Below are 26,007 nucleotides of genomic sequence, written 5' to 3' on the forward strand. Positions count from 1 at the left end.
AAACATCAGGATGGTTCATTCTGTTGGCACAACCATCATGGGATCTGTTAAGGGCTGTGGGTGGGTGGTATAGGGCAAGAGTCTCTCGTTGGTAAACTGCTTGTAGTCTTAATGCATGGTGACTGTTGATTGAATGGGATGATGGAAGAGTGGAGGGAGACTTTGGAATATGAAGTTAAAGGAAAAGTGTCTCCTGTCCTCTCTCTCCTGTCCTCTCTCTCCGCTCCTGTCCTCTCTCCTTTCCTGTCCTCTCTCTCCTTTCCTGTCCTCTCTCTCCTGTCCTGTCCTCTCTCTCTCTCCTCTCCTCTCTCTCCTCTACTGTCCCATCTCCATCTGTCCTGCTCTACTGTCCACTCTCCATCTCTCCTGTCCCATCTCTCCTCCTCTACTGATAGTTGTAGTCAGTGTGTGCTGCTCTTACTGTGGTTGTCCACCTGGTCCTCTGAGAGATGGAGAACTTGACCTCTCTGAATAAATATATTATAATCTTAGTGACAGAACGTACTCTGAAACCCCAGTTGTATTTTTCAGTCAGATTCGTGAGACAGTGGTAATACTCGTTCAATACTTCATATTTTTTATTAAATTCTCACATGAACATACAGCTTAATTTTTTTTCTTTGCAACTTAAAAGGTGACTGGCAGAAAATGTGTAGTTGCCCTACCTGTTGACTGCCAGGCTGTGTGTAGTTACCCTACCTGTTGACTGACAGGAAGTCTGTAGTTGCCCTACCTGTTGACTGTCAGGATGTGTGTAGTTGCCCTACCTGTTGACTGTCAGGATGTGTGTAGTTGCCCTACCTGTTGACTGTCAGGATGTGTGTAGTTGCCCTACCTGTTGACTGTCAGGCTGTGTGTAGTTGCCCTACCTGTTGACTGCCAGGCTGTGTGTAGTTGCCCTACCTGTTGACTGTCAGGATGTGTGTAGTTGCCCTACCTGTTGACTGCCAGGATGTGTGTAGTTGCCCTACCTGTTGACTGTCAGGATGTGTGTAGTTGCCCTACCTGTTGACTGTCAGGATGTGTGTAGTTGCCCTACCTGTTGACTGCCAGGCTGTGTAGTTGCCCTACCTGTTGACTGCCAGGATGTGTGTAGTTGCCCTACCTGTTGACTGTCAGGAAGTGTGTAGTTGCCTTACCTGTTGACTGTCAGAAAATGTGTAGTTGCCCTACCTGTTGACTGTCAGGAAGTGTGTAGTTGCCCTACCTGTTGACTGCCAGGATGTGTGTAGTTGCCCTACCTGTTGACTGACAGGCTGTGTAGTTGCCCTACCTGTTGTTACCAACATGGAAACGTATTATGTATGCAGCCTCTGGGCTCTGGTCTATAGTAGTGCACTATATAGGGATTAGGGCTCTGGTCTATAGTAGTGAACTATATAGGGATTAGGGCTCTGGTCTAAAGTAGTGCACTATATAGGGAATAGGGCTCTGGTCTATAGTAGTGCACTATATAGGGAATAGGGCTCTGGTCTATAGTAGTGCACTATATAGGGAATAGGGCTCTGGTCTATAGTAGTTCACTATATAGGGAATAGGGCTCTGGTCTATAGTAGTGCACTATATAGGGAATAGGGCTCTGGTCTATAGTAGTACCACTATATAGGGAATAGGGCTCTGGTCTATAGTAGTACAACTATATAGGGAATAGGGCTCTGGTCTATAGTAGTACCACTATATAGGGAATAGGGCTCTGATCTATATTAGTGAACTATATCGAGTTTGCTGTCTCTCTAACGTTGTGTTAATGTGTTGTTGTTGTTGTCCAGGAGTTTGATGTCTCTGTAACGTTGTGTTAATGTGTTGCTGTCAAGGAGTTTGCTGTCTCTCTAACGTTGTGTTAATGTGTTGTTGTCCAGGAGTTTGCTGTCTCTCTAACGTTGTGTTAATGTGTTGTTGTTGTCCAGGAGTTTGATGTCTCTGTAACGTTGTGTTAATGTGTTGTTGTCCAGGAGTTTGCTGTCTCTGTAACGTTGTGTTAATGTGTTGTTGTCCAGGAGTTTGCTGTCTCTCTAACGTTGTGTTAATGTGTTGTTGTCAAGGAGTTTGCTGTCTCTCTAACGTTGTGTTAATGTGTTGTTGTCCAGGAGTTTGCTGTCTCTCTAACGTTGTGTTAATGTGTTGTTGTCCAGGAGTTTGCGGTCTCTCTAACGTTGTGTTATTGTTGTTGTTGTTGTTGTCCAGGAGTTTGCTGCGCTGACCAAGGAGGTGAATGTGTGTCGAGAGCATTTGATGGAGAGGGAGGAGGAGATTGCTGAGCTCAAGGCTGAGAGGAACAACACACGGGTCAGTCTCTCTCACACACACACACACACACACACACAGTCCCCTTCCAGTCCCTAGCATAGTCCATTAACAGTGTCAGACTCCCACTGGTTTGACCTGTATGTGTGTATTTACGAGTGTTTTTAAGAGAGGGCTTGATCTTTGTTCTGAGGATTAGGTCACCCCTAATGAGTGGTTGACAGAGCACCCGCCCTCCCAGGTCACAGCGCAGACAGCCATAGGATAATTCCCCTGTCTGTCACTTCTCTGCTCAGGCCTAGTGGCAGATGTGTGGCTCTAACTGGTTAATCCACCTGCCAGTCCAGTTGAAATGAGCAGAGTCTGGGTCAGTCTAATTAGGAACGATGCACACTGACTGGGGAGAGGAGGGAGGGGGGGAATTAGAGGGGAGAGGGAGGAGGAATTGAAAAGGGGGAGGGAAGGTGGGAGGAGGAGGAGAGGGGATGGAGGGTAGAATATGGGAGGTTGGAGGGTAGAATATGGGAGGAAGGGGAGAGGGAGGATGGAGGGTAGAATATGGGAGGAAGGGATGATGGAGGGTAGAATATGGGAGGAAGGGGAGAGGGAGGATGGAGGGTAGAATATGGGAGGAAGGGGGTAGGGGGGGGGTATGAAGGGGGAAGGGGAGATTAAGGGATGAGTCTGGGCTTTGTCAGCCTGCAGCTCTGATGGGACCCCCCTGAGCTGCTCAACCACATGGGATTGAGCTCGTGTGTAAACATGTCTGTACTGTTTCACAATCCTGTGTGTGTGTGGCGTGAACAAGCTGTTTGAAACTTGTGTATTCTGTGATGACCGTAGCTTCTCCTGGAACGTGTGTGTGTGTGTGTGTGTAACATGATGAGTAACATCTGATGTGTGTTCTGTGATGACCGTAGCTTCTCCTGGAACACGTGTCTGTGTGTGTGTGTGTGTGTGTGTGTGTGTGTGTAACATGATGAGTAACATCTGATGTGTGTTCTGTGATGACCGTAGCTTCTCCTGGAGCATCTGGAGTGTCTGGTGTCTCGTCATGAACGCAGTCTGAGGATGACGGTGGTGAAGAGGCAGGCCCAGTCTCCTGCCGGGGTCTCCAGCGAGGTAGAGGTCCTCAAGGCACTCAAGTCCCTGTTCGAACACCACAAAGCCCTGGACGAGAAGGTTGGTAGGGGGGAGTACATCGTCTGCCTGCTAATCTCTTCTTTTGTAGAGATGTAATGGCAAGTGTCCTGTCTGTTTTCCAGGTCAGGGAGAGACTGCGTGTGGCTTTAGAAAGATGCAGCCAGTTGGAAGAACAGCTCACATCACAACACAAAGAGGTAAGCCTCATCGGACCAGGGTAACCCTGTGGTAGCCCGGTAGTAACCCCGTGGTGACCCCGTGGTGACCCCGTGGTGACCCCGTGGTGACCCCGTGGTGACCCCGTGGTAACCCCGTGGTGACCCCGTGGTGACCCCGTGGTGACCCCGTGGTGACCCCGTGGTGACCCCGTGGTGACCCCGTGGTGACCCCGTGGTGACCCCGTGGTAGCCCCGTGGTAGCCCGGTGGTAACCCTCTAGTAACACTGTGGTGACCCCGTGGTAACCCTGTGGTAACCCTCTAGTAACCCTGTGGTGACCCCGTGGTAACCCTGTGGTAACCCTCTAGTAACCCTGTGGTAGCCCCGTAGTAACCCTGTGTACACACACATCTAAAAGTACAATCATGGAATTAAGATGTATATACTATTTGGACGAGCAATGTCGGAGTGGCATAGACGAAAATACAGTAGGCTGATATACAATATATTCCTATGAAATGGGTTAAGCAGTATGTAAACATTATTAACGTGACCAGTGATTCCATGTCTATGAATATTGGGCAGCAGCCTCTAAGGTGCAGGGTTGAGTAACCTAGTGGTAGCCGGCTAGTGATGGCTATTTAACAGTCTGTTGGCCTCCACCCTCTTGAGAGCCTTGCGGCAGCGGGCGGTGATACAGCCCGACAGGGTGCTCTTAATTGTGCATCTGTAAAAGTTTGAGGGTTTTAGGTGTCAAGACACATTTCTTCAGCCTCCTGAGGTTGAAGAGGTGCTGTTGCGCGTTCTTCGCCACACTGTCTGTGTGGGTGGACCATTTCAGGATGTCAGTGACAAAGTCCGAGGAACTTGAAGCTTTTCAACGAGAAGTCCCGAAGATGTGGTGTGGGGCGTGCTCCCACTGCTGTTTCCTGAAGTCCACAATCAGCTCCTTAGTTTTGTTGAGGGAGAGGTTACCTGGTACCACACTCCGAGCCCTGACCACCTCCCTATCGGCTGTCTCATCGCTGTTGGTAATCAAGCCTACTACCGTTGTGTCGAACTAGAGGATTGAGTTGGAGGGGTGCTTGGGACACAGTTATGGGAGTACAGGAGGGGGCTGAGCATGCACCCTTGTGGGGCCCCAGTGTTGAGGTTCAGCGAAGAGGTGTTGTTTCTTATCTTCACCACCTAAGGGCGACCCGTCAGGAAGTCCAGTACCCAGTTGCACAGGGAGGGGTTCAGTCCCAGGACCCTGAGCTTAGTGATGAGCTTGGAGGGTACTATGATATTGAAGGATGAGCTATAGTCTATGAACAGCATTCTTGCATAAGTATTCCTCTTGTCCAGATGGGATAGGACAGTGTGCTGTGCGGTGGCGATTGCATCGTCTGTGGATCTATTGGGGGCGGTATGCAAATTGAAGATGGTCTAGGGTGTCTGGTAAGGTAGAGGTGATGTGATCCTTAACTAGCCCCAAGCCTTAGTTCAGCTACCTTTTTCTTTCTTGGGTACAGGAGCAATGGTGGACATCTTGAAGTAAGTCGGGACAGCAGACTGGGAAAGGGAGAGATTTAATATGTCCGTAAACACTCCAGCCAGCTGGTCTGTGCATGCTCTGAGGTCGGGGCTAGGGGGGCGGCAGCCTTTCGAGGGCTAACAAGTTTAAACGTCTTACTCACGTCGGCCACTGAGAACAAGCCCTTACATTCCTTGGAAGTGGGCCACGTTGGTGACACTGTGTTATCCTCAAAGCGGGCCCCGTTGGTAGCACTGTGTTATCCTCAGAGGGCCCCGTTTTTGGCACTGTGTTATTCTCAGAGGGCCGCGATGGTGGCACTGTGTTATCCTCAAAGCGGGCCCCGTTGGTAGCACTGTGTTATCCTCAAAGCGGGCCCCGTTGGTAGCACTGTGTTATCCTCAAAGAGGGCCGCGATGGTGGCACTGTGTTATCCTCAAAGCGGGCCCCGATGGTGGCACTGTGTTATCCTCAAAGCGGGCCCCGTTGGTGGCACTGTGTTATCCTCAAAGCGGGCCGCGTTGGTGGCACTGTGTTATCCTCAAAGCGGGCCGCGTTGGTGGCACTGTGTTATCCTCAAAGCGGGCCCCGTTGGTGACACTGTGTTATCCTCAAAGCGGGCCGCGATGGTGGCACTGTGTTATCCTCAACGCGGGCCCCGTTGGTGGCACTGTGTTATCTTCTAAGCGGGTGAAGAAGCTGTTTGTCTTTTCTGAGGAGCGAGACGTCGGTGTCTCTGCGACGTGGCTGTTCTTCCCTTTGTAATCAGTTGATTGTCTGTCGACCCTGACACATCCATCTCATGTCTGATCCGTTGAATTTCGACTCCACTTTGTCTCTGTACTGACATTTTGCCTGTTTGATTGCCTCGTGGAGGGATTCAACCATGTTCCCAGTCAACTTGCCAATGGCGACTCCTCACTCTCGCCTGACAATCAGCTAATCGTATCCATGACAACAGTCCTCACTCGTTTTCTTGGGGGAATAAAAAAACAATCCATCTTGAATGACTATGGACCTTATTTCATCATTCCCCTGTTTAACACGCGGATAAAGAAGAATAGGCTTCGTATGGTGATTACACAGTATCTGTGATGTTGTCTAGTGATTACACAGTATCTGATGTTATACTGTCTAGTGATTACACAGTATCTGTAATGTTGTCTAGTGATTACACAGTATCTGATGTTATACTGTCTAGTGATTACACAGTATCTGTAATATTGTCTTGTGGTTATACAGTATCTGTAATGTTCCACTGTACACAGATACAGGTGTTGTAGGGCCATGAGTCACACATTGATGTGAGACTTATTAACTGAGAGCCCGATACTGGGACTCCACGAATGGACGTATACACACACAGAATGCACAGAGCTCTCAGAGGAGATGAGTCGTGAATGGGATTAAAATGGACAAAAGGGCTCGAGGATCATGGGAAAGTGGACTAGATTTCTCTCCTGTCCTCTACATCTCTCCTTTGATTCCCTTTCGTCTCAGAGAGTAGGGAATTAGCCTAGCAGTACACACACACACACACACTTCTCTTACACTTCTCCTTGTGTGTGTCAGCCTGCATGAATGTGTGCGAGTTGGGCATTTAACAGACACTATCCAAAGGGACTTAGTCATGTGTGAATATGTTTTACGTGCTGCTGGTCCCGGGAATCAAACCCACTATCCTGGAGTTGCAAGCTCTACCGTCTGACCTGTGAAAGATGGGGAGAGCATGTCTGCCTGTCAGTGGAGGGATATATGCGTTTGTGTGGTTGGTCCCTGACCGGGGGCCGGCAGCACTAGAATAGTTGTGGTCAGGCTCACAGCCCAAGCTGGACTCTTCCCTGATGCTTCAGTCTCATGAGTTCACTCACTGTTTTTAAAATGGTGGCCAGACAACACACACAAGTACACACACACACACACACACACACACACACACACACACACACACACACCAGGGGAGGCTGCTGAGGGGAGGACGGCTCATAATAATGTCTGGAACGGAGTGAATGGAATGGCATCAAAGTCAAGGAAACCATGGAAACCATGTGTTTGATGTATTTGACACCATTCCACGGATTCCGCTCCAGCCATTACCACAAGCCTGTCCTCCCCAAGTAAGGTGCCACCAACCTCCTGTGATACCCCCCTCAGTTCAGCTGTACGTTTCAGTAGGAATCTTCTCTTGCCTCTAAAGCAATAGTGTGTATTTGTGTGTGTGTGTTTACCTTTAATGTCAGAGAGGGTCATCTGTATTTGGGGATTTGACAAAGTGGGATCAATGAATGAGTTAGCCTGCTAACTTTGAGAAGACTTCCGCTCCGACTGTGGAGTCCCTTATGGGGCTTTTTAACAGTACTCTGATCCGACTGTGGAGTCCCTTAGGGGGCTTTTTAACAGTACTCTGATCAGACTGTGGAGTCCCTTATGGGGCTTTTTAACAGTACTCTGATCCGACTGTGGAGTCCCTTGGGGGGCTTTTTAACAGTACTCTGATCAGACTGTGGGGTCCCGTAGGGGGCTTTTTAACAGTACTCTGATCAGACTGTGGAGTCCCTTAGGGGGCTTTTTAACAGTACTCTGATCAGACTGTGGAGTCCCTTATGGGGCTTTTTAACAGTACTCTGATCAGACTGTGGAGTCCCTTAGGGGGCTTTTTAACAGTACTCTGATCAGACTGTGGAGTCCCTTAGGGGGCTTTTTAACAGTACTCTGATCCGACTGTGGAGTCCCTTGGGGGCTTTTTAACAGTACTCTGATCAGACTGTGGGGTCCCGTAGGGGGCTTTTTAACAGTACTCTGATCCGACTGTGGAGTCCCTTAGGGGGCTTTTTAACAGTACTCTGATCAGACTGTGGGGTCCCGTAGGGGGCTTTTTAACAGTACTCTGATCAGACTGTGGAGTCCCTTAGGGGGCTTTTTAACAGTACTCTGATCCGACTGTGGAGTCCCTTAGGGGGCTTTTTAACAGTACTCTGATCTGACTGTGGAGTCCCTTGGGGGGCTTTTTAACAGTACTCTGATCAGACTGTGGAGTCCCTTAGGGGGCTTTTTAACAGTACTCTGATCCGACTGTGGAGTCCCTTATACCCAGACTACACCGCTCGCGTCGCGTGCGCGAGTGTTACAAAAAAAATGTAGAAATCTATATTATTCAATTATTGGACCCACACTGCTCGCGCCAATGAGCATCTGCGTTGCCAAGGGCTAAAATAGAAGTCAGTTCTATTTGTGACGCAGATCGCGCTGCAAGTCCTGCCTCTCCCATCTCCTCATTGGTTTATAGAAGCAGGTACCCACGTGCCATCTCCTCATTGGTTATACCCACGTGGGTGACTGAAAGACAAACAAGGTCGGTGGCGGTAATCACCTAATTTATGAAAGATGCCAATCGCTATATAAAGTCCAGAGAAGAAAAGGCCTGGAAGCAGCAGAGATGACTAGAAACGATTCGGTAGACAGTTTTATGTGTGGATTAATTGTCGGAGTAGAGGACCTTGTGCATTTCAGGTAAAATAACAACTCAATGTTTATATCCCAGGACAAATTAGCTAGCAACAGCAAGCTAACTAGCTAAATTGCCGTACATGTTTAATGCTTTTCGACCTCTCCCCATATTCATGTAATTGGTTCAGAGTTTGTTTTGATATTTTAACCTGCGTGTCGTGATCGTGTTTGGTGTGGGGGGGGATACATTTATGCACCATGGCGCAGCCGGTTTGCGTTCCGTGATAGGAGTCTCTTTAACGTGAACCCTTAGTTTTTTTCTAATCATTAATGATGTGCTGCTGTTAGTGTCTGGGTGGGTTCTGTTGTGTTTTTATTGGGTATTTATTGGTCTTCTATGTATTGGCTGGTCCAATCAAATGTCCCCAATTTGGGGTATTTAATAAAGTACCATTTTCCCCTTAGATGTCTTACCTGAGAGAGCAGAACATCCAGAAGAGGTCGCTAGGCGATGGAATGGAAGGGCTCAACCACAACTCTGAGAACACCCCAAGCACAAACGGCAAGGTAGGAAACCTTTTATCCAGAGAGACTGAGTCAGTGCATTTAAATAAGGAAGATAAACAACCACAAGCCTCCAAGGCCGCGTCCTGCAGCATTTAATATCTACTGTCCTCCTCTCTCAACTCGTCCCTAGTGGTCGTCTGAGCCAGGAGGAGGTCCAGGGGAAGGGTCAGGGGTTATAGGTCATGTCCTAGTTGTTTCTGTCTATATTTAAGGAACCTAAAGTCTGTCTTGTCCTTAGCGGTCGTCAGATTGCTCTCTGAGCTAGGAGGAGGACCAGGGGAAGGGTCAGGGGTTATAGGTCATGTCCTAGTTGTTTCTGTCTATATTTAAGAAACCTAAACCCTGTCTTGTCCCTAGCGGTCGTCAGATGGCTCTCTGAGCCAGGAGGAGGACCAGGGGAAGGTGGGAGAGCTGCAGGAGGTGGTGGCGAGACAGACGTCAGACCTGGGGCAGATGATGGAGCGCATGGCGGCCATGACGGGACGCATCAGCGAGCTGGAGGAGGACCTGGACACGGCACGCAAGGACCTCATCAAGAGTGAAGACGTGAACACACGCCTGCAGAGAGACCTACGAGAGGTACGTACTGGATGTTAATGTTACTAACACCTGCAGAGAGACATACGAGAGGTACGTACTGGATGTTAATGTTACTAACACCTGCAGAGAGACATACGAGAGGTACGTACTGGATGTTAACGTTACTAATGCCTGCAGAGAGACATACGAGAGGTACGTACTGGATGTTAACGTTACTAACACCTGCAGAGAGAGGTACGTACTGGATGTTAACGTTACTAACACCTGCAGAGAGAGGTACGTACTGGATGTTAATGTTACTAACGCCTGCAGAGAGAGGTACGTACTGGATGTTAACGTTACTAACACCTGCAGAGAGAGGTACGTACTGGATGTTAACGTTACTAACGCCTGCAGAGAGAGGTACGTACTGGATGTTAATGTTACTAACACCTGCAGAGAGACATACGAGAGGTACGTACTGGATGTTAGCGTTACTAACACCTGCAGAGAGGTACGTACAGGATGTTAATGTTACTAACACCTGCAGAGAGACATACGAGAGGTACGTACTGGATGTTAGCGTTACTAACACCTGCAGAGAGGTACGTACTGGATGTTAACGTTACGAACACCTGCAGAGAGACATACGAGAGGTACGTACTGGATGTTAACGTTGCTAACACCTGCAGAGAGACATACGAGAGGTACGTACTGGATGTTAACGTTACTAACACCTGCAGAGAGACATACGAGAGGTACGTACTGGATGTTAACGTTACTAACACCTGCAGAGAGAGGTACGTACTGGATGTTAACGTTACTAACACCGGCAGAGAGACATACGAGAGGTACGTACTGGATGTTAACGTTACTAAAGCCTGCAGAGAGGTACGTACTGGATGTTAACGTTGCTAACACCTGCAGAGAGAGGTACGTACTGGATGTTAACGTTACTAACACCGGCAGAGAGACATACGAGAGGTACGTACTGGATGTTAACGTTACTAAAGCCTGCAGAGAGGTACGTACTGGATGTTAACGTTGCTAACACCTGCAGAGAGAGGTACGTACTGGATGTTAACGTTACTAACACCTGCAGAGAGAGGTACGTACTGGATGTTAACGTTACTAACACCTGCAGAGAGACATACGAGAGGTACGTACTGGATGTTAACATTACTAACACCTGCAGAGAGAGGTACGTACTGGATGTTAACGTTACTAAAGCCTGCAGAGAGACATACGAGAGGTACGTACTGGATGTTAACGTTGCTAACACCTGCAGAGAGACATACGAGAGGTACGTACTGGATGTTAACGTTACTAACACCTGCAGAGAGAGGTACGTACTAGATGTTAACGTTACTAACACCTGCAGAGAGACATACGAGAGGTACGTACTGGATGTTAACGTTACTAACACCTGCAGAGAGAGGTACGTACTGGATGTTAACGTTACTAACACCGGCAGAGAGACATACGAGAGGTACGTACTGGATGTTAACGTTACTAAAGCCTGCAGAGAGGTACGTACTGGATGTTAACGTTGCTAACACCTGCAGAGAGAGGTACGTACTGGATGTTAACGTTACTAAAGCCTGCAGAGAGACATACGAGAGGTACGTACTGGATGTTAACGTTACTAACACCTGCAGAGAGAGGTACGTACTGGATGTTAACGTTACTAACACCTGCAGAGGTACGTACTGGATGTTAACGTTACTAACGCCTGCAGAGAGACATACGAGAGGTACGTACTGGATGTTAACGTTACTAACACCTGCAGAGAGAGGTACGTACTGGATGTTAATGTTACTAATGCCTGCAGAGAGACATGCGAGAGGTAGTGCGTACTGGATGTTAACGTTACTAACGCCTGCAGAGAGACATACGAGAGGTACGTACTGGATGTTAACGTTACTAAGCCTGCAGAGAGAGGTACGTACTGGATGTTAACGTTACTAACACCTGCAGAGAGACATACGAGAGGTACGTACTGGATGTTAACGTTACTAACGCCTGCAGAGAGAGGTACGTACTGGATGTTAACGTTACTAACACCTACAGAGAGAGGTACGTACTGGATGTTAACGTTACTAATGCCTGCAGAGAGAGGTACGTACAGGATGTTAACGTTACTAACACCTGCAGAGAGAGGTACGTACTGGATGTTAACGTTACTAATGCCTGCAGAGAGACATACGAGAGGTACGTACTGGATGTTAACGTTACTAAAGCCTGCAGAGAGGTACGTACTGGATGTTAACGTTGCTAACACCTGCAGAGAGAGGTACGTACTGGATGTTAACGTTACTAAAGCCTGCAGAGAGACATACGAGAGGTACGTACTGGATGTTAACGTTACTAACACCTGCAGAGAGAGGTACGTACTGGATGTTAACGTTACTAACACCTGCAGAGGTACGTACTGGATGTTAACGTTACTAACGCCTGCAGAGAGACATACGAGAGGTACGTACTGGATGTTAACGTTACTAACACCTGCAGAGAGAGGTACGTACTGGATGTTAATGTTACTAATGCCTGCAGAGAGACATGCGAGAGGTACGTACTGGATGTTAACGTTACTAACGCCTGCAGAGAGACATACGAGAGGTACGTACTGGATGTTAACGTTACTAAAGCCTGCAGAGAGAGGTACGTACTGGATGTTAACGTTACTAACACCTGCAGAGAGACATACGAGAGGTACGTACTGGATGTTAACGTTACTAACGCCTGCAGAGAGAGGTACGTACTGGATGTTAACGTTACTAACACCTACAGAGAGAGGTACGTACTGGATGTTAACGTTACTAATGCCTGCAGAGAGAGGTACGTACAGGATGTTAACGTTACTAACACCTGCAGAGAGAGGTACGTACTGGATGTTAACGTTACTAATGCCTGCAGAGAGAGGTACGTACAGGATGTTAACGTTACTAACGCCTGCAGAGAGAGGTACGAGAGGTACGTACTGGATGTTAACGTTACTAAAGCCTGCAGAGAGACATACGAGAGGTACGTACTAGATGTTAACGTTACTAACACCTGCAGAGAGAGGTACGTACTGGATGTTAATGTTACTAATGCCTGCAGAGAGACATGCGAGAGGTACGTACTGGATGTTAACGTTACTAACGCCTGCAGAGAGACATACGAGAGGTACGTACTGGATGTTAACGTTACTAAAGCCTGCAGAGAGAGGTACGTACTGGATGTTAACGTTACTAACACCTGCAGAGAGAGGTACGTACTGGATGTTAACGTTACTAATGCCTGCAGAGAGAGGTACGTACAGGATGTTAACGTTACTAACACCTGCAGAGAGAGGTACGTACTGGATGTTAACGTTACTAATGCCTGCAGAGAGAGGTACGTACAGGATGTTAACGTTACTAACGCCTGCAGAGAGAGGTACGAGAGGTACGTACTGGATGTTAACGTTACTAAAGCCTGCAGAGAGACATACGAGAGGTACGTACTAGATGTTAACGCTACTAAAACCTGCAGAGAGACATACGAGAGGTACGTACTGGATGTTAACGTTACTAAAGCCTGCAGAGAGACATACGAGAGGTACGTACTGGATGTTAACGTTACTAACACCTGCAGAGAGACAGATGTGTTTTTATGTAAGGATTGTGTATGTTTGTGTAATGATGTCTGTGTGTGTATGTATACGGGTGTAGTGTGTGTGTGCTAAACGTAGCCGTCTCTCTCTCTGCCCCGTCTAGTCTATGGCCCAGAAGGAGGACATAGAGGAGCGTATCGTCACCCTGGAGAAGAGGTACTTGGCAGCGCAGCGAGAGGCCACCTCCGTACACGACCTCAACGACAAGCTGGAGAACGAAGTGGCCAACAAGGAGTCCCTGTTCCGACAGGTCAGTACACACACACACACACACACACACACACACACACACACACACACACACACACACACACACACACACACACACACAAAACAAGATCAGTCATACTGTACAGAGACTATACTAGCCCACCAGTAAGGAAGCCTACAGTATCTCAGGTCTACAGCCCACCAGTAAGAAAGCCTACAGTATCTCAGGTCTACAGCCCACCAGTAAGAAAGCCTACAGTATCTCAGGTCTACAGCGTACCAGTAAGGAAGCCTACAGTATCTCAGGTCTACAGCCTACCAGTAAGGAAGCCTACAGTATCTCAGGTCTACAGCCCACCAGTAAGGAAGCCTACAGTATCTCAGGTCTACAGCCCACCAGTAAGGAAGCCTACAGTATCTCAGGTCTACAGCCCACCAGTAAGAAGCCTACAGTATCTCAGGTCTACAGCCCACCAGTAAGGAAGCCTACAGTATCTCAGGTCTACAGCCTACCAGTAAGGAAGCCTACAGTATCTCAGGTCTACAGCCCACCAGTAAGGAAGCCTACAGTATCTCAGGTCTACAGCCCACCTGTAAGGAAGCCTACAGTATCTCAGGTCTACAGCCTACCAGTAAGGAAGCCTACAGTATCTCAGGTCTACAGCCTACAGTATCTCAGGTCTACAGCCCACCAGTAAGGAAGCCTACAGTATCTCAGGTCTACAGCCTACCAGTAAGGAAGCCTACAGTATCTCAGGTCTACAGCCCACCTGTAAGGAAGCCTACAGTATCTCAGGTCTACAGCCTACAGTATCTCAGGTCTACAGCCCACCAGTAAGGAAGCCTACAGTATCTCAGGTCTACAGCCCACCAGTAAGAAAGCCTACAGTATCTCAGGTCTACAGCCCACCAGTAAGGAAGCCTACAGTATCTCAGGTCTACAGCCCACCAGTAAGGAAGCCTACAGTATCTCAGGTCTACAGCCCACCAGTAAGGAAGCCTACAGTATCTCAGGTCTACAGCCCACCAGTAAGGAAGCCTACAGTATCTCAGGTCTACAGCGTACCAGTAAGGAAGCCTACAGTATCTCAGGTCTACAGCCTACCAGTAAGGAAGCCTACAGTATCTCAGGTCTACAGCCCACCAGTAAGAAAGCCTACAGTATCTCAGGTCTACAGCCCACCAGTAAGGAAGCCTACAGTATCTCAGGTCTACAGCCCACCAGTAAGGAAGCCTACAGTATCTCAGGTCTACAGCCCACCAGTAAGGAAGCCTACAGTATCTCAGGTCTACAGCCCACCAGTAAGGAAGCCTACAGTATCTCAGGTCTACAGCGTACCAGTAAGGAAGCCTACAGTATCTCAGGTCTACAGCCTACCAGTAAGGAAGCCTACAGTATCTCAGGTCTACAGCCCACCAGTAAGGAAGCCTACAGTATCTCAGGTCTACAGCCCACCAGTAAGGAAGCCTACAGTATCTCAGGTCTACAGCCCACCAGTAAGAAGCCTACAGTATCTCAGGTCTACAGCCCACCAGTAAGGAAGCCTACAGTATCTCAGGTCTACAGCCTACCAGTAAGGAAGCCTACAGTATCTCAGGTCTACAGCCCACCTGTAAGGAAGCCTACAGTATCTCAGGTCTACAGCCTACCAGTAAGGAAGCCTACAGTATCTCAGGTCTACAGCCTACAGTATCTCAGGTCTACAGCCCACCAGTAAGGAAGCCTACAGTATCTCAGGTCTACAGCCTACCAGTAAGGAAGCCTACAGTATCTCAGGTCTACAGCCCACCTGTAAGGAAGCCTACAGTATCTCAGGTCTACAGCCTACAGTATCTCAGGTCTACAGCCCACCAGTAAGGAAGCCTACAGTATCTCAGGTCTACAGCCTACCAGTAAGGAAGCCTACAGTATCTCAGGTCTACAGCCCACCTGTAAGGAAGCCTACAGTATCTCAGGTCTACAGCCTACCAGTAAGGAAGCCTACAGTATCTCAGGTCTACAGCCTACAGTATCTCAGGTCTACAGCCCACCAGTAAGGAAGCCTACAGTATCTCAGGTCTACAGCCCACCAGTAAGGAAACCTACAGTATCTCAGGTCTACAGCCTACCAGTAAGGAAGCCTCAGTTGAGTTTTCCCACAGGGGTTTTTCAATTTTGGTTGGGTGTGTGTGTGTGTTTTGAGGATTTGTGTATTTGGGGGGTTAGTGTGATTGTCGGCTCTTTCCGACAGCAGGAAGAGCCTGCGGGGTCCTGGACCCCTTCTCGTGCATTCACAGACTGCCCAACGCAGCAGGCACTGAATCAGATGCCTCAGACACATTCACTTCTCTCTCCGTTTCCTCTCTGGTTTGCCTGCTCTTCTCTTGTATGTCCTCTTCCCCTCCCTTCTGTTTTCTTTCTTGCCTCGATCTCTTCTCTCTTTTTCTCATCTCTATTGGTGGTTTCTCTTTTATTCTGGGCCTCCATGCTGCCAGAACTGGGCCAGCACGCTGCTGGAGGGGAGAGGAGGGAGATGGCTAACAGAGAAAATAGCTAGCCTTGTTATAGCAGGGAGATTACATCCAGATTGGAGTTTATCAAGTCATCCCCCAGGCCAACAAGACGGTACCTAAACACTGTATCATCCCCCAGGCCAACAAGACTGTACCTAAACACTGTATCATCCCCCAGGCCAACAAGACGGTACCTAAACACTGTGTATCATCCCCCAGGCCAACAAGACGGTACCTAAACACTGTATCATCCCCCAGGCCAACAAGACGGTACCTAAACACTGTATCATCCCCCAGGCCAACAAGACTGTACCTAAACACTGTGTATCATCCCCCAGGCCAACAAGACTGTACCTAAACACTGTATCACCCCCCCAGGCCAACAAGACTATACCTAAACACTGTGTATCATCCCCCAGGCCAACAAGACGGTACCTAAACACTGTATCATCCCCCAGGCCAACAAGACGGTACCTAAACACTGTATCATACCCCAGGCCAACAAGACTATACCTAAACACTATCATCCCCCAGGCCAACAAGACGGTACCTAAACACTGTGTATCATCCCCTAGGCCAACAAGACGGTACCTAAACAACTATCATCCCCCAGGCCAACAAGACGGTACCTAAACACTGTATCATCCCCCAGGCCAACAAGACGGTACCTAAACAACTATCATCCCCCAGGCTAACAAGACGGTACCTAAACACTGTGTATCATTCCCCAGGCCAACAAGACTGTACCTAAACACTGTATCACCCCCCCAGGCCAACAAGACTATACCTAAACACTGTGTATCATCCCCCAGGCCAACAAGACGGTACCTAAACACTGTATCATCCCCCAGGCTAACAAGACGGTACCTAAATACTGTCTATCATCCCCCAGGCCAACAAGACTATACCTAAACACTATCATCCCCCAGGCCAACAAGACAGTACCTAAACACTGTATCATACCCCAGGCCAACAAGACGGTACCTAAATACTGTCTATCATCCCCCAGGCCAACAAGACGGTACCTAAACACTGTCTATCATCCCCCAGGCCAACAAGACTGTACCTAAACACTGTGTATCATCCCCCAGGCCAACAAGACGGTACCTAAACACTGTGTATCATCCCCCAGGCCAACAAGACGGTACCTAAATACTGTCTATCATCCCCCAGGCCAACAAGACGGTACCTAAATACTGTCTATCATCCCCCAGGCCAACAAGACGGTACCTAAACACTGTGTATCATCCCCCAGGCCAACAAGACTGTACCTAAACGCTGTGTATCATCCCCCAGGCCAACAAGACGGTACCTAAACACTATCATCCCCCAGGCCAACAAGACGGTACCTAAACACTGTATCATCCCCCAGGCCAACAAGACTGTACCTAAACACTATCATCCCCCAGGCCAACAAGACGGTACCTAAACACTGTATCATCCCCCAGGCCAACAAGACTGAAACTAAACACTGTGTATCATTCCCCAGGCCAACAAGACTGTACCTAAACACTGTATCATCCCCCAGGCCAACAAGACGGTACCTAAACACTGTATCATCCCCCAGGCCAACAAGACTGTACCTAAACACTGTGTATCATTCCCCAGGCCAACAAGACTGTACCTAAACACTGTATCACCCCCCCCAGGCCAACAAGACGGTACCTAAACACTGTATCATCCCCCAGGCCAACAAGACTGTACCTAAACACTATCATCCCCCAGGCCAACAAGACGGTACCTAAACAACTATCATCCCCCAGGCTAACAAGACGGTACCTAAACACTGTATCATCCCCCAGGCCAACAAGACTGTACCTAAACACTATCATCCCCCAGGCCAACAAGACGGTACCTAAACACTGTATCATCCCCCAGGCCAACAAGACTGTACCTAAACACTATCATCCCCCAGGCCAACAAGACGGTACCTAAACAACTATCGTCCCCCAGGCTAACAAGACGGTACCTAAACACTGTATCATCCCCCAGGCCAACAAGACGGTACCTAAACACTGTATCATCCCCCAGGCCAACAAGACGGTACCTAAACACTATCATCCCCCAGGCCAACAAGACGGTACCTAAACACTGTGTATCATTCCCCAGGCCAACAAGACGGTACCTAAACACTGTGTATCATCCCCCAGGCCAACAAGACTGTACCTAAACACTATCATCCCCCAGGCCAACAAGACGGTACCTAAACAACTATCGTCCCCCAGGCTAACAAGACGGTACCTAAACACTGTATCATCCCCCAGGCCAACAAGACGGTACCTAAACACTGTATCATCCCCCAGGCCAACAAGACGGTACCTAAACACTATCATCCCCCAGGCCAACAAGACGGTACCTAAACACTGTGTATCATTCCCCAGGCCAACAAGACGGTACCTAAACACTGTGTATCATCCCCCAGGCCAACAAGACTGTACCTAAACACTGTGTAATGTGTTCGATCTACAGACATTGGAGAGGAACCGTTGTAATGTATTGATTAATGTGTTCGATCTACAAACAGAGGAGAGGAACCGTTGTAATGTGTTGATTAATATGATTGATTATTGTATTTGATCTACAGACTGAGGAGAGGAACAGGCAGCTGCAGGAGCGTTTAGAGCTGGCCGAGCAGAAGCTGCAGCAGACCATCAGGAAGGCGGAGACTCTGCCCGAGGTGGAGGCGGAGCTAGCCCAGAGGGTGGCGGCCCTCACCAAGGTCAGTCCTGCCTCCATGCCGTCAAACATCATGCCGCCTGAGAGAGACTCCTCTCCATTTCTCATCCCCCCCCCGCGCGCGCGCGTGTGTGTGTGTGTGTGTGTGTGTGTGTGTGTGTGTGTGTGTGTGTGTGTGTGTGTGTGTGTGTGTGTGTACGTGCTTCATTCCTCTAACTTTCTCACATCATTATTCGGGATTCATTCATGATTATCCATAAACGTGGTAAGCATCCACGTTTTTAAATATAGAAATGTTTAGAAACATATTCTGTTCCTATTTACAATAAAAGGGACACAATACGTAGTTCACAATTCAGTTTCTATTGGGGCAAAAGCGTAAACTGAAACACAACCTTAAACAAACTTAAAATGCATCCAACAAGTTTGTAGTCACCAGCTGGATGTATTCATTGCGTGCTTGGAATATGGGACCAAATACTAACCTTTGGATGACTTTAGTACACTAGAAGGGAATTTGTGAAAATACTTATTGAAGATAAATAAATGTTCGAATGGGGAGACGATATACAGACCATTCGGGAAAGTATTCAGACCCCTTGAACTTTTCCACATTTTATTATGTTACAGCCTTATTCTAAAATAGATTTAAATATATATATTTCCCCCCTGATCAAGCTACACACAGTACCCCATAATGACAAAGCAAAAAAAAAATGTTTTTTTTAGCCTTTAGCCAAAAACTGAAAACTTTTTTACATAAGTATTCAGACCCTTTGTTATGAGACTTGTGATTGAGCTCTGGTGCATCCTGTTTCCATTGATCATCCTTGAGATGTTTCTACAACTTGATTGGAGTCCACCTTCGGTAAATTCAATTGATTGGACATGATTTGGAAAGGCACACACATGTCTATTTAAGGTCCCACAGTTGACAGTGTATGTCAGAGCAAAAACCAAGAATTGAGGTCAAAGGAATTGACCGTAGAGCTCCGAGACAGGATTGTGTCGAGGCACAGATCTGGGGAAGGATACCAAACAACATGTCTCTTTCCTCTCTTCCTTTTAACTCTTTAAGAGGCAGAGAGTTCAGTGTAGAACCTGTCACTGCCACACCTCCCAGCTACCTCCACCTAACCTCCCAGCCACCTCCACCTAACCTCCCAGCCACCTCCACCTAACCTCCCAGCCACCTCCACCTAACCTCCCAGCTACCTCCACCTAACCTCCCAGCTACCTCCACCTAACCTCCCAGCTACCTCCACATATCTCCCAGCTACCTCCACCTAACCTCCCAGCTACCTCCACCTAACCTCCCAGCCACCTCCACCTAACCTCCCAGCCACCTCCACCTAACCTCCCAGCCACCTCCACCTAACCTCCCAGCCACCTCCACCTAACCTCCCAGCCACCTCCACCTAACCTCCCAGCCACCTCCACCTAACCTCCCAGCTACCTCCACCTATCTCCCAGCTACCTCCACATATCTCCCAGCTACCTCCACCTAACCTCCCAGCTACCTCCACCTAACCTCCCAGCCACCTCCACCTAACCTCCCAGCCACCTCCACCTAACCTCCCAGCCACCTCCACCCAATCGCCCAGCCACCTCCACCCAATCGCCCAGCCACCTCCACCCAATCGCCCAGCCACCTCCACCCAATCGCCCAGCCACCTCCACCCAATCGCCCAGCCACCTCCACCCAATCGCCCAGCCACCTCCACCCAATCGCCCAGCCACCTCCACCCAATCGCCCAGCCACCTCCACCCAATCGCCCAGCCACCTCCACCCAGCCCTCTAGCTACCTCCACCCAGCCCTCTAGCTACCTCCACCCAGCTACCTCCACCCACCCAGCCCTCTAGCTACCTCCACCCAGCCCTCTAGCTACCTCCACCCAGCCCTCTAGCTACCTCCACCCAACCACCCAGCCCTCTAGCTACCCCCACCCAGCTACCTCCACCCAGCCCTCTAGCTACCTCCACCCAACCACCCAACCTCCCAGCTACCTCCACCCAACCACCCAGCTACCTCCACCCAACCACCCAGCTACCTCCACCCAACCACCCAGCTACCTCCACCCAACCACCCAGTCTCTTGTTATTGTCATTAAGTCCTGTCTAGTAATCTCTGCTGAAGTCCTGCCTGTCTGCGGTCTTTAGTCCTGCCGGCCGGTCCGCGGTCTTTAGCTGCACTAAAACTCTATTCCCTCTTGTCCTAAAATACCTCCTGCTCTCTCTTGCTCTCATCTCTCACACTGTCATCTTCTCCTCTCTGTTTCTCGTTTGGTCTGTCCTCAACCTTTACCTCCCCAACCGGGCTCTAAGGACGCCAAGACACAGAGGAAGGTAGACTGGCTACAATCACCCCTAAACCTCCCCCTATACCCTCACACCCCAGCCCCATCTCTTACCCCCGCCCAGTGGTCTAACTCTGCCTGCTTAGCTTGGTACTGCTGATCTATGTTTAAAGTCTATTTCCGTGCACAACTCCCCTCCCCTAACCTCTAAAAATAGTTTATGATCTAACACAAACAGGAAGTGCTACTTAATTTCCCCCCCCCCTTTTTATTTTAATGTTGAAATGTTCTTGGTTACATTGGATCACCCCACACTGGATCGCTGCAGTACACTTCCCTTCAGCCACTGACTCTCTCCCCTTTCCACATGTGTCTAAGCACATTGTAGAGCCATTAACATGAGAACGGTTTCCCCTTCTTCCCCTCTCAGATCCCCTTGTTTCTAGTCTGTGTGTTCTGTCTGGAATGTAGTCATGGTGCTTTTATGGGGCTTGGCTGTACTGCTCTGTGTCCCTGTCCCCTGTCTCTACTGGTGCATGGCTGCTACTGGTTGGCTGTACTGATGTGTCCCTGTCTGCTGGTGCATGGCTGCTACTGGTTGGCTGTACTGATGTGTCCCTGTCTGCTGGTGCATGGCTGCTACTGGCTGCCTGTACTGCTCTGTGTCCCTGTCTCTGCTGGTGCATGGCTGCTACTGGCTGCCTGTACTGCTCTGTGTCCCTGTCTGCTGGTACATGGCTGCTACTGGTTGGCTGTACTGCTCTGTGTCCCTGTCTCTGCTGGTGCATGGCTGCTACTGGTTGGCTGTACTGCTCTGTGTCCCTGTCTGCTGGTGCATGGCTGCTACTGGTTGGCTGTACTGCTCTGTGTCCCTGTCTCTGCTGGTGCATGGCTGCTACTGGTTGGCTGTACTGCTCTGTGTCCCTGTCTCTGCTGGTGCATGGCTGCTACTGGTTGGCTGTACTGCTCTGTGTCCCTGTCTCTGCTGGTGCATGGCTGCTACTGGTTGGCTGTACTGCTCTGTGTCCCTGTCCCCTGTCTCTGCTGGTGCATGGCTGCTACTGGTTGGCTGTACTGCTCTGTGTCCCTGTCCCCTGTCTCTGCTGGTGCATGGCTGCTACTGGTTGGCTGTACTGCTCTGTGTCCCTGTCTCTACTGGTGCATGGCTGCTACTGGTTGGCTGTACTGCTCTGTGTCCCTGTCTCTGCTGGTGCATGGCTGCTACTGGTTGGCTGTACTGTTCTGTGTCCCTGTCTCTGCTGCTACTGGTTGGCTGTACTGCTCTGTGTCCCTGTCTCTGCTGGTACATGGCTGCTACTGGTTGGCTGTACTGCTCTGTGTCCCTGTCTGCTGGTGCATGGCTGCTACTGGTTGGCTGTACTGCTCTGTGTCCCTGTCTCTACTGGTGCATGGCTGCTACTGGTTGGCTGTACTGCTCTGTGTCCCTGTCTGCTGGTGCATGGCTGCTACTGGTTGGCTGTACTGCTCTGTGTCCCTGTCTGCTGGTGCATGGCTGCTACAGGTTGGCTGTACTGCTCTGTGTCCCTGTCTCTGCTGGTGCATGGCTGCTACTGGTTGGCTGTACTGTTCTGTGTCCCTGTCTCTGCTGCTACTGGTTGGCTGTACTGCTCTGTGTCCCTGTCTCTGCTGGTGCATGGCTGCTACTGGTTGGCTGTACTGCTCTGTGTCCCTGTCTCTGCTGGTGCATGGCTGCTACTGGTTGGCTGTACTGCTCTGTGTCCCTGTCTCTGCTGGTGCATGGCTGCTACTGGCTGCCTGTACTGCTCTGTGTCCCTGTCCCCTGTCTCTACTGGTGCATGGCTGCTACTGGTTGGCTGTACTGCTCTGTGTCCCTGTCTCTGCTGGTGCATGGCTGCTACTGGCTGCCTGTACTGCTCTGTGTCCCTGTCCCCTGTCTCTGCTGGTGCATGGCTGCTACTGGTTGGCTGTACTGCTCTGTGTCCCTGTCTCTGCTGGTGCATGGCTGCTACTGGCTGCCTGTACTGCTCTGTGTCCCTGTCCCTGCTGGTGCATGGCTGCTACTGGTTGGCTGTACTGCTCTGTGTCCCTGTCTGCTGGTGCATGGCTGCTACAGGTTGGCTGTACTGCTCTGTGTCCCTGTCTCTGCTGGTGCATGGCTGCTACAGGTTGGCTGTACTGCTCTGTGTCCCTGTCTCTGCTGGTGCATGGCTGCTACAGGTTGGCTGTACTGCTCTGTGTCCCTGTCTGCTGGTGCATGGCTGCTACTGGTTGGCTGTACTGCTCTGTGTCCCTGTCTCTGCTGGTGCATGGCTGCTACTGGTTGGCTGTACTGCTCTGTGTCCCTGTCTCTGCTGGTGCATGGCTGCTACTGGTTGGCTGTACTGCTCTGTGTCCCTGTCTGCTGGTGCATGGCTGCTACAGGTTGGCTGTACTGCTCTGTGTCCCTGTCCCTGCTGGTGCATGGCTGCTACTGGTTGGCTGTAGTTGGTTGGTGTCTGGTTCTTGGTGCTGGTGTTTGTGGGTTGATGGGCACCTCAACCCCCCATAACACCTAACATGAACCTGTATGGTACTAAAGCCTCTGACTGGGTCTTTTCAGTTCCTTCCATCTCCAGGATCATTTGTATTGATCTGAAAGAAGCTACACACCTAGCCAGCCCTCTTCAACTTCTCCAGTCCTCTCACACCTAGCCAGCCCTCTTCAACTTCTCCAGTCCTCTCACACCTAGCCAGCCCTCTTCAACTTCTCCAGTCCTCTCACACCTAGCCAGCCCTCTTCAACTTCTCCAGTCCTCTCACACCTAGCCAGCCCTCTTCAACTTCTCCAGTCCTCTCACACCTAGCCAGCCCTCTTCAACTTCTCCAGTCCTCTCACACCTAGCCAGCCCTCTTCAACTTCTCCAGTCCTCTCACACCTAGCCAGCCCTCTTCAACTTCTCCAGTCCTCTCACACCTAGCCAGCCCTCTTCAACTTCTCCAGTCCTCTCACACCTAGCCAGCCCTCTTCAACTTCTCCAGTCCTCTCACACCTAGCCAGCCCTCTTCAACTTCTCCAGTCCTCTCACACCTAGCCAGCCCTCTTCAACTTCTCCAGTCCTCTCACACCTAGCCAGCCCTCTTCAACTTCTCCAGTCCTCTCACACCTAGCCAGCCCTCTTCAACTTCTCCAGTCCTCTCACACCTAGCCAGCCCTCTTCAACTTCTCCAGTCCTCTCACACCGACCCAGCCCTCTCAGATCTGTACAAATTCCTAAAGGGTAGAGGTTAGGGAATGTTTTTCGGTTGTTGTTTTTTTGTTGCAAGTATGAGGTGTTTAACTCTGTCTGTCCCGCAGGCGGAGGAGCGTCATGGCAACGTGGAGGAGAGGGTGAGGCAGATGGAGGCTCAGCTGGAGGAGAAGAACCAGGAACTGCTCAGGGTGAGACCATATAGGGTCAAAGGTCATCTGGCTGGCAGTCAGTCAGTCTGTGTTGTTGGGCAGAAATTGTTTACAGATGTGGTCACTGGACTGTCTCCCTTTAGCATTGTACTTTCATTGTAGACAATATATTCATTCTCATTCAAATAAGTCAGTGAAGATTCATACAACCGGAAGATCCATTAATTAACAGAAAATGGAAAGAAAACAATGAAAATGTGTGTTGTGAAATGTTTCCTGTCATAAAGGAAGCGGTAGTTTGTCCTGCTCTGCCTGGGAGCTCTTCTGATTAGCGTTGTGTGTGTTGTGAAGGCGCGTCAGAGGGAGAAGATGAACGAGGAGCACAACAGGCGTCTGTCGGAGACGGTGGACAAGCTGCTGTCAGAGTCCAACGAGAGGCTACAGCTTCACCTCAAGGAGAGGATGTCTGCCCTAGAGGACAAGGTGGGTGGGTTAGGTTAAAGCTTCACCTCAAGGAGAGGATGTCTGCCCTAGAGGACAAGGTGGGTGGGTTAGGTTACAGCTTCACCTCAAGGAGAGGATGTCTGCCCTAGAGGACAAGGTGGGTTAGGTTACAGCTTCACCTCAAGGAGAGGATGTCTGCCCTAGAGGACAAGGTGGGTGGGTTAGGTTACAGCTTCACCTCAAGGAGAGGATGTCTGCCCTAGAGGACAAGGTGGGTGGGTTAGGTTAAAGCTTCACCTCAAGGAGAGGATGTCTGCCCTAGAGGACAAGGTGGGTGGGTTAGGTTACAGCTTCACCTCAAGGAGAGGATGTCTGCCCTAGAGGACAAGGTGGGTTAGGTTAAAGCTTCCCCTCAAGGAGAGGATGTCTGCACTAGAGGACAAGGTGGGTGGGTGGGTTAGGTTAAAGCTTCACCTCAAGGAGAGGATGTCTGCACTAGAGGACAAGGTGGGTTAGGTTACAGCTTCCCCTCAAGGAGAGGATGTCTGCACTAGAGGACAAGGTGGGTGGGTGGGTTAGGTTACAGCTTCACCTCAAGGAGAGGATGTCTGCCCTAGAGGACAAGGTGGGTGGGTTAGGTTACAGCTTCACCTCAAGGAGAGGATGTCTGCCCTAGAGGACAAGGTGGGCTAGGTTACAGCTTCACCTCAAGGAGAGGATGTCTGCCCTAGAGGACAAGGTGGGTTAGGTTACAGCTTCACCTCAAGGAGAGGATGTCTGCCCTAGAGGACAAGGTGGGTTAGGTTACAGCTTCACCTCAAGGAGAGGATGTCTGCCCTAGAGGACAAGGTGGGTTAGGTTACAGCTTCCCCTCAAGGAGAGGATGTCTGCCCTAGAGGACAAGGTGGGTGGGTGGGTTAGGTTAAATCTTCCCCTCAAGGAGAGGATGTCTGCCCTAGAGGACAAGGTGGGTGGGTGGGTTAGGTTAAAGCTTCCCCTCAAGGAGAGGATGTCTGCCCTACAGGACAAGGTGGGTTAGGTTAAAGCTTCACCTCAAGGAGAGGATGTCTGCCCTACAGGACAAGGTGGGTTAGGTTAAAGCTTCCCCTCAAGGAGAGGATGTCTGCCCTACAGGACAAGGTGGGTTAGGTTAAAGCTTCACCTCAAGGAGAGGATGTCTGCTCTAGAGGACAAGGTGGGTTAGGTTAAAGCTTCCCCTCAAGGAGAGGATGTCTGCCCTAGAGGACAAGGTGGGTGGGCTAGGTTACAGCTTCACCTCAAGGAGAGGATGTCT

General features: G+C 49.8%; 1 protein-coding gene across 1 annotated transcript in view; it reads left to right on the forward strand.

Moving 5' to 3' along the window:
• Positions 1 to 1,769: 1,769 nt before the first annotated feature.
• Positions 1,770 to 26,007, forward strand: part of LOC135530863 (liprin-alpha-1-like) — a gene marked incomplete at its 5' end in the record, with an annotated part of 71,854 nt that continues 47,616 nt past the window's right edge. The window contains 11 exons of the mRNA XM_064959034.1: positions 1,770 to 1,784; positions 1,953 to 1,967; positions 2,170 to 2,286; positions 3,262 to 3,426; positions 3,510 to 3,584; positions 8,974 to 9,075; positions 9,433 to 9,654; positions 13,335 to 13,481; positions 18,519 to 18,653; positions 24,225 to 24,308; positions 24,621 to 24,752. Coding sequence (XP_064815106.1) covers positions 1,770 to 1,784; positions 1,953 to 1,967; positions 2,170 to 2,286; positions 3,262 to 3,426; positions 3,510 to 3,584; positions 8,974 to 9,075; positions 9,433 to 9,654; positions 13,335 to 13,481; positions 18,519 to 18,653; positions 24,225 to 24,308; positions 24,621 to 24,752 — 1,209 coding nt within the window. The remainder of the gene's footprint in view (positions 1,785 to 1,952; positions 1,968 to 2,169; positions 2,287 to 3,261; positions 3,427 to 3,509; positions 3,585 to 8,973; positions 9,076 to 9,432; positions 9,655 to 13,334; positions 13,482 to 18,518; positions 18,654 to 24,224; positions 24,309 to 24,620; positions 24,753 to 26,007) is intronic.

This window comes from Oncorhynchus masou, unplaced genomic scaffold (genome assembly GCF_036934945.1).
Source record: "Oncorhynchus masou masou isolate Uvic2021 unplaced genomic scaffold, UVic_Omas_1.1 unplaced_scaffold_1442, whole genome shotgun sequence".
Lineage (NCBI taxonomy): Eukaryota > Metazoa > Chordata > Actinopteri > Salmoniformes > Salmonidae > Oncorhynchus > Oncorhynchus masou.